Below are 13,280 nucleotides of genomic sequence, written 5' to 3' on the forward strand. Positions count from 1 at the left end.
CCAGGGAATGGGCTGCGTGTGTTCATGTTTTGGTGGTGTTTCCATAGAGACTTGACCCCTCCGATGCTTTAGGGACAAGGCTGCTGTTTAAATCAAAGCCGTGTCGCTCAGCTGGCTCCTCCCCTGACCTGCAGCACAGACCTGGGCCCTCACAGCCCAAATTTGCCAGGTTTGCCCCATGTACCAGCAGCAGTGCTGAGATGGGGGGGATTCCCATCGCTCACCCGGGATCCAAACCAGCTGCCAACAAAACCCTTGGCATGAATCCATCTCTCTTTACTACTCTTTATTTCCCATCATTAATTAACAAGCTTAATATGGCAGCCTCTTTTCTAGCCTGTGGCAATCCCCTGCAGCAGGGAGTTTCCCTGATGGACTGCACAGGCTGATTTTCCTCCCCGGCATCCATCTGGCTCCATGCTGTGCACCCTGCCAGGTCCAGCAGCCCTAACAGCATCGCCACCGTGGGCACTGGCCCTGGCCCCTTGATGGGGGGCCAAGCAGCAGAGCCCCTCTCCAGTGCCTCCAGTCGCCATCAAACACAAGATCTTATTTATTTATTTTTTGCTTACATTTTCTTTTCCCCATGAGAGTTTTACTGTTGGAATGCAATGAAATTAAAAATAGACAAAATTCAGCTCTGCTGCACAAGGGGGTGCCAGGAAGCCTGCATCTGTCACAGCATCCTGCTAGCCCAAAGGGGACAACCTGGCTGCTCAGGCTCCAGGTGGGAAATGTTCCCCCCCTCTGAGGGGGGGGGCGGGGCTGGGCACCCCTTGTGGCAGAAAGTGGTCCCCAGGTTAAAACTGTTAAAACCAGGAACCTGGAGGCTGTAGCAGGGCTTTGGGATCCCATGTGGGATTATCTGTGTGTGTGCCGAGGGGTTGGGGCAGTGCCTGTGCTACTAGGTCAGTGTGGGGGCCAGGGCACAGAGTGGCACTTTGCTCAAGCAGAGAAGGCAGCTCTGGCCTCTAATCCTTGGTGCATTTTTGTATTTATTTTTGGGAGGCCTATGTGAGCTGAAAATGCTCCTTTACTTGAGGCTTGGAAAACATCCTTCCCCTCAGGGATGTCAAATACTTTATTTTTTTTCAGCTTGGACTCGCTAGTGGGATAAAAAAGTTACAGGCTCTGATGATTACAGACATACTCTCCAGGGTACGGAGCAAAATAAAGAATAAAGTGGATGCAGCTTTGCTTGGAAATCCCCCAAGCCCCGTGAACTTCTGGGCAGTTTTACTTGCTGGCTCCCAGGTTTCCTGGGAGCCAGTGGAGCTCAGCAGGGAGCTGGCCTTGGAGCTACTTGCTGGGCATAGGGCAGGGATACCACCAGCTGGTGAAGGGTGTCAGCCCAGACTATAGGTGCCAGCCTGAGTGATGGGTGCCAGTCCAGGTACCCCTGAGCTGCTGGAAGAGCAGGATTGTCACCTAGTGGTGCTTCTCAACAGAAGGCTGAGGGTGCCCATGCCACCAAAAATGGGGCTGCACTGCTTGTGCTGTCCCTAGTGACCCAGAAAAGGGGTGGTGTGTGTACAAAGGCTGGTCCCAGCGAGGCACAGCAGGTTGCACACATGGAAAACACCAGGAAAGAACTTGGTGGGGGCAGGAATGATGAGGGCAGCCCTGTGCTCCAGCACCTGAGCCAGTCCATGCAGGGATGGGAGATGCAACCACCATGGTGTGGAGGGGTCCCGAAATACAGGGAGATGGCAGGACAGCATGGCTCTGATATGCTGTGGGCCAGAGCAGCACAGCTGGACAGCGAAGCAAGACAGATTTAAAACATTTGCTGGGAAGTCAATAAACAGGAGCCAAAAGGGATGAAGTGCTGGAAGATGTGATTTAAGATGGGATATTAAAAGCGACCGAGTAAGCACAGCTTGTTTCCACAAGGGCCGAGAACCAGCTCAGATACTCCCTGAAGTCAATGGTGTGGCTCTCCCTGGCTTGGATGAGCTTTGGCTTGGTCCCAGTAGGAGGTTGAATTATTGGGTGTAAATACTGGAGAGGGTGTAGGAGAGCAGGCAGGGATGAAGGAGAAGGAAAGGCACAAAACCAAGCAGAGGAGGATTTGGGTTCTAAATCCCCCTGCCAGTGCAGTGCACTGGGCTGTCATGCAGGGTGAGCTGCTGGTGCAGGCTCTGGCTGTGGCACAGGCAAGGACGGTGCTTCCTGCCCAGCTTGTTACTGCCTGGGGGCATCCATGAGGAAACCCCTCCACGATGTAGGCTGATCTCTGCATCACCCATGTGGGGTGAGTAGCTGGGGACCGTCCTGGGGGGCTTAAGGGTCTCCTGGAGTGCCCTGGGAGGCTTGCTGGGGGAGGAATTCCTGTGCTGGTGGGATAGTGTGCAGGCTGCTAATGGGTGTGCAAACCTGAGGCTCCTGCTCTCCCTCTCCTCTCTCTTGCTCTGTCCTGGCCTTCTGTCTCGCCTGGGTGTGTCAGAGCACAGTAGCCATATCCTTCTCCCCTTCCTGCTCCACTGCCATGGTGTGACCACGCTGAGCAGTGTGCCGACAGAGAGAGCAAACACCTCTGCACCCCTTTGCCTCACCTCCTGTAAATTTTTAACCAGGAATAAAAGGTGTGGCATCAACAGCCTGGACCCAGCCCAGGACAAATAGCAATGCTGGGTGAGTGGCCCAGGGCAGGGAGGGCTGGTGAGGTGATCCCTGGCATAGGTCCCCCGTGAGCAGTCCCTGAGTGGTGCCCACGCTCCCCAGCATCCATGTGCATCTTCCAGGCAAGCAGACGCAATGCTTTGCAGGCACTGGGCAGCTTTCCAAAGCAGCAGGCGTTGCTTCCTTGACAATCCCGGCTCCGTTTGATAGCCACAATAGAAACAGCTAGGCTGTGCCAGGAAAATGCACCAAATCCTCCCTCAGCAGGATTTAGCCAGGAGGTTTCCTTGGGCTGCCGCTAATGGAAAGCTTGCAGAAAAGAGCAGATGGTAGTGGAGACTTTGGCCAGACTGTACTCAGGGAGACTGGGGGAGCAGTGCCTGGATGAAATTGGAGATTTTCCATGGAGCTGTGTCTTGGAGGGGTTGGAAAGGCGGGTAAGGGCTGCCACACCCTTTTGTCCTACTGATGGAAATCCCAGACATGTCCCAGTTGCAGCCCACCATGGGCAGCCCTGCTCTTTCCATCCCCACCAAGCCCAGGAGCTGGCCCACGGCTCTGTGTTTGTTATTGCTCATGCAGTGTAATATTAACCGCGTGACGATAATTCACGCCTTGGCTCTGAGGGTGAGAGCTGACCTGACAAGGGACTGTGTGGGCAGCCAGCTGCCTGAATATGCCTGGGAGCGTTTTTACAGTTTCAGCTGGAAGCAGCCATGTGACTACCCATGCCCATGGCAGGATGGACTCTGCACTGCGTCCCTGAGGGCAGACCAAGTTTTGGTGTGGCAGTGAGCGTATTTTTCAGGCTCAAACCTTTTGGGGGATCTACAGCAGCAGTTGGCTGCATGCTGGTGGGTGTGCCAGAAACCCCCAAAACACCCCTTTCCAAGACCCTTCCCCAAGCCCTCCACTCCTAGAAGGCCTTTCCTGCTGCTGTACTGTTCCCAGTTACTCCCAGCCGTCGGCTGCCTGTCAACTTTATGAAGATGTATCCCAGAGGTTTTCCTTAAGGTATAATTTGCCCTGACAGCCGCTTTCATGCTGTTGTTTTCCTGGCCGTCTGGTAATGGGATTAGCCGTGTGCATATCCGGAGGTGATGGAAGGCAAGTGCTGGGGGGGTGCACGCCAGCCCCCGTTGAAGGGTACACAGGGTACACTGTGCTGCTCCACAGTTCTGCAGCACCAGCATCTCGTGGGCCTTCTGATGGGATCACGCGCCTGGCGGCTCTCCCCAGCTTCTGCTGGGCTTGTTTTAAGCCACCCTATAATTTTCTTGTCAAATTAGAGTCCCATGCTGGGCTGTGTAGTGCATATTTTACAACAAATAGTTCTTCGCTGAGAGGGCCTTTGACTTGCACAAGTGTTGGTTGAAATACGGCCAGGGAGGAAGATTTCAGACTCACAGTTGTGCGAGTGCTGGGAAAATGCTGGACTGGTGTGCCACTGGCCCCCGGGTCATGCCTTTACTGGTGCATCATCTCCCCACTGTGCAAGTGTGCTGGGGGGCTGGGAGAACTGTGGGAGCCCCTGCCCCACTCCTGCAAGGCGGGGCACGAGGGAGCCGGGAGCTGCTGCCAGGGCAGATGGGCTGGTCTGCTACATGGAAATAGCTGTTTTTTCTTGCTGTATTAGCAAAACAAACCCAAATTGGCTTATGTCACCGCCCCGCCTGCAAAAATGCCAGTGGCTTTTCCAGTTGTTACTCCAGTAGTCACCAGGGGCCAGGATGCTCGCGGGAGATGTTTGGGCAGGCAGCGTGTGCCCACAGCTCCAGCACACCTGGGAGCTCTCAACTTGCAACTCTGCCCCAGGAGCTCAGGAAAGTCTTGTGGGCTGCGAGGACCTTGCACAAAATATGACACAGATGGAGCTGGGGAGCTGGTGCTGGCTCTTGCCAAGGGACCAGGAGGGGATAACCCTTGGCCATAACAGTGCCACCCAAACAAACAAATGGGACAGCCCAGGTTTTTACGAAGGCTGTTGCCATGCCATCAAGGAGCGCTGGCGCCTGATGCTCCAGGATAGAGCCTCACCCACAGATTCCTATCAGAGGGCATAGACAGCTGAGGCATGCTCAGTCTAATGGTTAAATTAGCTGGAACAAGGTCTCCAGATAAGATAAAGCTGAGGTTTGCTGAAGAGGCTTCTCTCCATTGGTGCTGGCTGGGTTGTTTCCTTGACAGGCTATGAACCTTGATTTGAAGTGATGCTTTGGGTGGGACCTGGGCTGCTGAAAACATTACTCTTGCCCATCTCCTGCTGCTCCCTGGAGCTGTCTCTGCCCAGCATCAGAGCTGCCCACTGCCTGACCTTGCCTGTGTGCATGGGCAGGGCACCATGGGCAGCATTCCAATGCAGAGGGATGAGCTTGCTGCTGCCCACTGCCATTCCAAGAAGCCTCACACGCAGTTGCAGCTTGGTTTTGGGTCCTGGGGGGACCCTGGATGGCAGAAGAAGCAGTGACACCAATTATCAGGCTGCTGTAGTGTTTCCAGCCAGCTTCCTCCAGCGCAGGCCGGCATGGCCTCAATTTATTGCCCTGCCACAGAGTGCTGATGGGTTTTGCACATCAGCATTTGTAGTGTTTATGGACTCTCTCCCTGTAAAATGAGCAAGAGGCTGTATCTCATGGGCTCCTGAGGTGCTGCTGTGCTCCAGGAATGCCTGTAGCTCTTCCTCCTTTCCTGCTGGGGCTCTCTGCCAGAGGGCTTTGCTGTGCTGCCCTGCTGCTTTGCATGCCTGCTGATCAGGGAGACAAGAGCGGTGTCACAGCCATGAGCAGAGGGCAGGCACAGCTCCCGCGGGGTGTAGGAACCGGGGCTGTGTCCCAAAGCAGCCTTCGCTCGCTGAGATTCATGTAAGTTTGCAGGGCACACCAACACCACGCTTTGGTTCACCCCTTGGTGAAGCAGTACTGGCGTAGCCCAAGGTCCATGGGTTTCGGTAGCCTGGCAGGGCAAGCTGGGATAATCAAGGAGCAATGAGGAGCCAGCAGTCACACAGCCCCATGCAGGCAGGGCCGGCAGAGAGCAGCGTGTGGCTCGGTGGTGCCTACTTTGCGAGAGCTACCCTGGTTCTGTGCCTGCTCTGTGGAGTGAACAGAACAGTCTCCAGAAACTCCATGGGGACACTAAGAGGAGGGGGTGGCCAGGCTCTGCTTCAGCCAGGTCACTTGGCATGCAGTGCCATGTAGGGGCACCTGCTGCCCTGTCTGGGGCAGGAGCATTCCAGCCACAGGGGGAGCTGGGGCAAGTGGTCCGTGGGGACTGGCCACAGGGCTGGCCAGCTGGAGGAGACTTTCAAGTGGGCAGTTTTCAGCTGCCTGCTAACACAAAGTCTGCCTTAAAAGGGAGTGCAGCTGAAGGCGTCTGTCCTAGCCAGGCAGTGGTCCCAAAGCAGCCTGGTACCATGTAGATCAGGGTGCCAGATGTACCCCATGTGGTGTGAGGAAGGAGTCCTGACCTGGGTGGCACACTCACTGGGTGCTGTGTCCTGGTGCGGGGGGACATGACATGGCTTCAATACGGCGCCTGCCTGTATGTGGTGCCTAGGGCGGGAAGGACGGGGAGGAGGCAGGGTGGAGGCCCTTGTAGGACACCTCTCTCCTCCCAAGCTGACTGTCTCAGCATCTCAGCATGACTCACGCCTTAGCCGGGAGCGGGCTTTCTGGTGATGTCCCACCAGCACGGGTGCTGCCCACCCATGGGCACCCAAACGGTGCCCTTGCAGCAGGATGCCAGGGGTGCTCCCCATCCTGCGCTGAGGCTGCCAGCAGGTGGGGTGAGCCTGGCACCACCAGCAGCTGCAGTGAGCATCAGTGGGACAAGGGATCCTGCTGGCAAGAAAGGCTGGAGCCAGGCTGGGTCATAAAGCAGTCCCAGCTGAACGTGAACTTCGCCTCTGGGCACAGCTTGCCGCCTTTCCTCCTGCACCCACGGGTGGGATCCGGTGTCAGTAGGGCCCTGTTTGTGGAGGCGAGGGATGCCTCGCATTTCGGGAGGCTGTCACTAGGCGTCCTGGCGCTGGGTTTCACAAGCCCTCATGACCTTTCCAGCACAGCAACGTGCCCTGGGGAGGATTGTTTCATACAAAACAGACCTTTGGATAGGCTTTTCATTTCCTTCACAGCCAAGCACAAAGGAACAGCAAGTCCTCCCTCCTAATAAAATGACAACAGCCAGTGACACAGATGGGCTGGCTCTCCACAGTGAGCGGAGCCACGTCCCGCACCCACGCCATTCCCAGCGTCCTACAAGAGGGGGTTACAGCCCCGCAGCACCCTCCTGCTTTATCTTGCACCCCAGATTTCCCCAAGGGCAGGAAGGTTGACTTTTGCGCTCCTTTGGGAAAAAAAAATGGATCTGTGCTCCAAGGGAATGAGCCCAGGTGTTCAGCAAGCCATGAATCATTATCTGGCAGTGTGGTTAATAGACCGATGCCAATCACACCTCCAAGCCCCGCTCAGAGCGGGGCTCTCGGCTACCCGCACAGCACAAGCGTGGGCAGGGAGCTGGGGTGCAGAGGGGAGAAGGGTGCAGAGTGTGGGCTGTGCGGGCGGCGTGGGGAGCACTGGATGTAGCGGTGCACGGGGTGTGGAGCTGCAGACTGCAAAGGGTGCGCGAGGTGCAGGTGAAGGGATTGCATGCGGCAAGGGGTGCAGGGGTTATAGGGCTGGAAGGGGTGCAGGATCCCACCCCGGGAGCTCCTGCAGGGCTGTGCCCCGGGCGGGCGCTTCCAGCTGCGGGCGGGGCCGCACATCTGGGCGGGGCGGGGCGGGGCGGGCAGGCAGTGACTCTGGCGGGGCCAGCGCGGAGCATCCCACAACCGGTGCGAGCAGCGCCCCGAGCCCAGCCGAGCCGAGACCATGCCTAAGTGTCCCCGCTGCCAGAAGGAGGTCTACTTCGGTAAGGGCTTCCTGCCCCCTTCCCAGCCGCCCCCACCCCGCCGGGACTGTCGGCAGGGCTGTCGGGCATCGATGCTGCACCCCGCCCAGCAGCGGGTCCCCCGGCACTGCGGGTTTTGGGTGCCCCGATGCTGCGCGCCTCATCTTTGCAAATTCTTGGGATGCCCCAAAGTTTCTCACCCTGTGCTGCGGGTCTCCGGGGTGCCCCGGGTAGGTGACCCTATAGATCCACCCAAGGAGGTGCCTGGCTGCGGAGCGCAGGCTGCGCTGGGTGCCCCCAGCAGAACATGGGAGCTCAGCCCCATTTCCTTCCCAGCACAGCCCGCAGCCCTGTGCCAGTCTGGAGCCCCAAGGCCCAGCTGGTGCAGCTTGCTGCTCTGAAAGCCAGGGCAGGTGAGCAAATCCTGCCCTCCGGCAAGTTCCTGGCTCAGTGGGTTGCCACACACAGTTTGGTGAGGTTTAGCACAGTGGGATGACACCTCTGGGGTGTTATTTTTAAGCCGCGGTTGCAAGGCTAGTTGTGAGACTTGTTGGGCTGCTGTCTGCTGCTCGGCTTTCTGCAGATGTCCTGCCTCCAAACTGGGGCCCTGAAGCTTCTTCCCCTTCTGGTGCCATGGTCCTGCTGTCCTGACAGGGTATTTGGGGGGTTCAAGCCTCTCACCCTGACAGCAGCTGCTGGAACGGGCAGGTTCTGGCTGCCAGACCTCCCCACTTTCTCGATGTAGCTGAACTTGAGGGGAGTTTGCTGGGAGCAGTTTATACACACTCCCTGCTTTTTAATTTACTGGAGATGAGGGATCTGGAACCTAAGTGCTGTCACTGACTTCTCTCTCTTCTTTGTGTTCTGCTTGTGGGTGTGCCCCAACGACTTGTGTTCTTCCAAGAAGTTTGAGGCTCAAACACAGGGGCTGCTCTCCTGATCAAACAGCTGTGTCCATTAGCACACCCTGTGGGTGTGCACTGGGTCTGGCCTGGGCACTGCCCGGAGGGCTGCCGGGGATGTGGTTCCTGCCGTTGGGGAACATCGCTTTGCCTAAACTCGAACTCGCTTTGAGACGAGGTTTTGGCACAATATAGTTTGTGTCTCCCTCCTGCGACTGAGGGTCCTGGGTCTCCTCATTTACCCATGTGGTTTGATATCAGGAGCTACCAATGTGGTGGTGTCAGTATCTGCCTTTCCCTGTGGATCTTCGTCAATCCCAGTTGGGCAGTCAGGGTTTGCCGTGCCCACAGGTGCGGCTGTGGAGACGCCGGGACAGCACCATTTGACCAAGGAGGGGTTTGAACTTGTGCTTATCAGGCTGCTCTTACGAAATGTCTCTGTTGGTGCAGAGGCTGAGAAGGGTTCAAAAGCTGCTGGAGGACCGACACTGATGCCTGATTTCTGTGCCTGCAGATAAACCGGAGCACTGACAGAGGAGGCAGAACAAGCCTCACTTCAGGGCACCCCGGGACTCTCAGAGCCTGGCAGTCCTGCTCAGGGATGCCTCAGGTTGCTCTGGGTCAAAATCTGTCTGTAGAGTGCAGGGATGAGGAGGAGGTGATGCTGAGAGCACTGTGCATAGGGTTTGCAGGAATCTCACCTACGTGTCCAAGCGCCAGGGGGGCCCTGCTGCAGTGAGCCTTGACAGAGCTCCTCCCCAAGTGTTGGTGCAAATGTGTGTGTGAGAGTTGGGGACGCTGAGCTCCTTCCAGAAACCCTGTAATGAGAGGGCCCTGCCACTGGCCAGGCTTGGGCTCCTGGGGGTGCCCAGATGGGGAGGACACTGTGGCCCCTGCCAGGCTGCGGGCACAGGAGGCTCTTTGTGCCACTGGGGAATGGCAGCAGGGCTGCCTTGTGACATTTGGGCACTGCCCCCGCTCCCACCTCTGCAGCTGCCAGCTTGCTCCCTGCACAAGCTGTTGTGGGCATATTTGGACTCCAAAGAAGAGATGCGTCAGGCTGCCGAGGGCCCCTCAGGGCGCGCACTACCCACAGTGGCTTGGTCCCATTGCTCGACCTCCTTTTGCAGGCATGGGGAGAGTGCTCAGACCTGGCTCTGGCAGGGTTCCTGTGGACAGCTCTGTTTAATCACTTAATAAATTCCCAGGAGCGCAGCTGCCAATATGAGGAGCACACGTCTGCAAAAAATACCCTCCTCCCCTGCTGTGCTACAATTAAAAGCCACCCTGTGTTCCCCCCTCTCTCCGTAAACATATCTTGGCTCCAGGATGTTGTCCCTCCCATGACAGCCTGAGCCCCAGCCAAGCTCTAGCTCCGCTCTGGTTTGCCATGGTCCCTGTGGAATCAGAGCTGTGGCTGGAAGGGACTGGTTCATATTGGCAGGGCATGGCAATGGCTTTGCCTCCCCAGTCCTTGCCAGCATTCCCCTTCGCCCCTGCCAACTCTAGCATTCACTCGGGCTCCAGTTTGCTGGGGAGAAATTAATCCCCTTCCAGGCTGCTGTTGGAAGGAGGGAGGTCCTCAGATCTTTGGAATGTAGACAGAAGTCAGCCCATCTTCATGGATGCAGTAGTGTTCACCCTGGGCGTGGCACTGCTGTTTCGGATCTGTGCGCTTGGATGTGTCTGGCGCTGTGTGTGCACAGTGAACACTTGTGTTTGAAACTCAGTGCCCTCTGTCCTGGACAGATAGACTTGAGAAAATGCCCAAAAATGTCCTCCCTAGGGTTGATGACAGGGAGACCAATCTGCCAAAATGGACTTGTGCCTGTTCAGTGCCTCAACTAACCCGTCTCCCTTCTGTGGCAGCTGAGAAGGTGACTTCTCTGGGGAAGGACTGGCACCGGCCCTGCTTGAGATGTGAGAAGTGTAACAAAACCCTGACATCTGGAGGCCATGCAGAGGTGAGGTTTGCTGCCCAGGAGGTCCCAGTCCTCTGCAGCCAAGGGCTGGGATGGGCAGAGGTGGAGCTGAAGGGTGGTCGGGGCTGATGCTCTTTCTCTCTCCCTGCAGCACGATGGCAAGCCGTACTGCAACCACCCCTGCTATGCCGCCTTGTTCGGGCCCAAAGGTAGGGTGGCTGTGGCTGGTGTTGCGGGAGGGAGGGCAGGGGGCTCGGAGATCCTGTCTCTGGGCACGTTGCAGCCCTCAGTGTGCTCCCCATTCCGCAGCAGTGCTGACCCTGCTCTGCCTCTCTTCCAGGGTTCGGCCGGGGAGGAGCTGAGAGCCACACGTTCAAGTAAACCTCAGGTTGGTCCTTCCCTCAGAGCTCCCCTCCTGCCTCTGGCTCCATGGGCTGGCTGGGGCTGTCCTCCCTCAGGCAAGCAGGGAAAGCAGGCTGTGCCACAGCATCTCTCTGGGCTGGCTGTGACTCCCAGTCCTTGCACTGGTGTTTGGGAGCAACCTGCTGGGTGCCAGCTGCTGCTCTCCACCAACCCCGACTGTCAGCACCCGCTTAGCTCCGGCAGTGGATGACAAAGGCTTTTTGCTTTGTGGCTTGTTGGCAAAGACAGGGTCTTTCCTGGAGCACTGTTGTCCCTGGGATATCTCTGCTCGCAGCCCAGCCTGACTTCATCCACTCCTCTTTTCCATCCCTCTCCAGGTCTGACGGCCAGGGTTCTCAGCACAGTCTGAAGACAGCACAAACACACCGCAACAGACATGCATTTTTGTTTTTAATTCACTCTGTACTAGACTAGAACGTTCAAAGCAATAAGTAACCAAGGCTGGGGCTGGTGTGGAGAGGGGCGTCTGCTCCAGATGAAGTACTGCTGGGGTGGGGCCTTTGGGTTGCCCTGCCGGACAGGAATTTGGCTGGTATTGCTGAAGGCTGCCTGGAGAGGAGACCACACCCTTCCAGCCAAAACCTAGCTCTGCTTCTGGCACCCAGCTCTTGTGGCTGGGCCCACAGTTGTATTCTCAGTCTTTAATAAACCAAAAGATGCTTCCCCCATGTAGCAGCTGTGCTCTCTGTAACGGGGGTCCTGCAGGACTCACTTGTGAAGCGCTTGCCACTTGCTTGAGAACTCCTGTGTCCTTTGGATTGAGAGACTGTGTGATGGCTCCATGTGCTTCTGCTCCTGGTGTGTGCAGAGTCTTGCCCTTGGCTGCCCATCCCAGGGGCTGCCTGAGCCCTGGGGCAGTGAAAGCAGTCCCAGGTGCTGTGGGTGAGCATGCCCCAAGGGAAGGGGTGATGGGTGTTGTACTGGTGCTTGTCCAGGGTTGGAGCCTCCCTGCTTTTGGGAGCAAGGTCCTACTCCACCCACAGCCTTACCGGGTCTGTGTGGAGACATTTGCAGAAGTCTAGAGCGTGGTTGCTCCTACCATAAGCCAGCTCTTGTTGCCTGTGGCTGTCATGGGGTTGGAGGCATGCAGTGCCGCTGAATGAAGGGCTGAGACTGTTGACCTGAGGTCTCTGTGGCACTCTACAGCCTCCTGGCCATGTCCCGGCCTCAGGCACTGCCTGCTGGAAAGCCATGCCCATGGGCAGCCCCCAGATCTGCTCCTGGATATGAGATGGCCCTGTGCAGCCATTGTTTGGGGCAGAGAAGTGTCTTGCTGGGAGGGGGGGGTTACCTGTCACATCAGGATAACCTGGTATTTGCTGCTTTTGCTCTGAGCAGGCATACAAAAAGACCAAGTGAGCTGGGAGATTACGGTTGAGGCAGAGCCAGCCTCCCTTGGTAGGGAAAGCAGAGGTGTGGTGTTACAAAGCAAGTGCTGGCTCATAAGAGCTTTGCTCTTTTGTGTTCTAATGTCTTTGCCCCATTGGAAGAACAGCACTCACAGATGTCAAAGATGTCAACTTGAGGGATGTTCCTAAAATGGCTTCTTAACCATGTCTTTCCCTAATCTGAGCCATCCATTTACATATTCAGACATACTTCATCACCCACTGGGATATTTTCATCTACAGTTTATGCATGCATTTCCTTAGAGACTGCTTTGCATCTTACGGTTATGCCAGCTCTCCTGGGACTCGGCCAAAACCCTCAGGGGTCAGAGGTACATGTCCAATGTCAAAATCTTCAGTGTCAAAAGCAGCCTGATCTGATAAGCATCTCAAAACTTCCAATTAAAACTTGCTTGATGCTACAAGGCTCAGCACCCACTAGGAATGCTTCAGTGGGATGAACTCGAACAGCCGGCGCTGCGTCACCTCCCACCCAGTTAGGACAACAAACAGGCGTCTGTGTCAAAGGCAAACCCCAGCTATTGCTGTTCAGCTGTCACCAGACTTCCCAGCCAGCCAGGCTCGTAGGGTCCCCTGCCCTCCTGCTCCCACCGCTGCCCTTGCCAGCAGCCTTTCGGGGGTGCCAGCACCCATGGACCCATGGCTCCTGGCCACTGCTGCTGGCACCCAGCCACCCCTGGGGCACTGGGACACGGCTTTCCTCTGCCAACTGAGCTTCAAAGCAAACTAGTGATAGAATCTCAGCAGCTTTGAGCATGCCTATGAGATAGTGTTTTCCCTCAAGCATTAAAAATAATGGCAAACAGAAGCCTTGTCACCCTCTTGATTTGCATAAGTGTGTCCAGCTGGGAAAGGGACCTGTAAATTGGGCTCCTGGTCTTTCCCAGCAGGGCCTTGCACTTGAAACTTCAGGAGCAGCTAATTCCAAGTGCAAGGCATCAGGCCATCAGGGATGACAAGGGAATCAGTGAGAGGTATGGAAAAGCAAGTTCTGCTGGGGTGATCCAGCCCTTCATCTGCCAGCCCTTTCTGTGGGCAGTGGCTGCAGCTGGGGCTGGAGGCAGTGTGTTGCTGCTTGCAGTGCATTTCTGTTTGCAATGTGTTGCCTGGGGCTG

At 56.5% G+C, this 13,280-nt stretch overlaps 1 protein-coding gene across 1 annotated transcript; it reads left to right on the plus strand.

Moving 5' to 3' along the window:
• The first annotated feature begins 7,424 nt into the window (after positions 1–7,424).
• CRIP1 (cysteine rich protein 1) lies at positions 7,425–11,428 on the plus strand. Its single transcript, XM_027694738.1, has 5 exons — positions 7,425–7,530; positions 10,281–10,375; positions 10,485–10,542; positions 10,674–10,721; positions 11,074–11,428. Exons 1-4 carry the CDS (start codon positions 7,491–7,493, stop codon positions 10,712–10,714), a joined length of 234 nt encoding a protein of 77 aa, XP_027550539.1. The 5' UTR covers positions 7,425–7,490; the 3' UTR covers positions 10,715–10,721; positions 11,074–11,428.
• The last annotated feature ends 1,852 nt before the right edge of the window (positions 11,429–13,280 follow it).

The sequence above is a fragment of the Neopelma chrysocephalum genome, unplaced genomic scaffold, assembly GCF_003984885.1.
Source record: "Neopelma chrysocephalum unplaced genomic scaffold, ASM398488v2 Primary Assembly neopelma1_98, whole genome shotgun sequence".
In the NCBI taxonomy this organism is placed as follows: domain Eukaryota; kingdom Metazoa; phylum Chordata; class Aves; order Passeriformes; family Pipridae; genus Neopelma; species Neopelma chrysocephalum.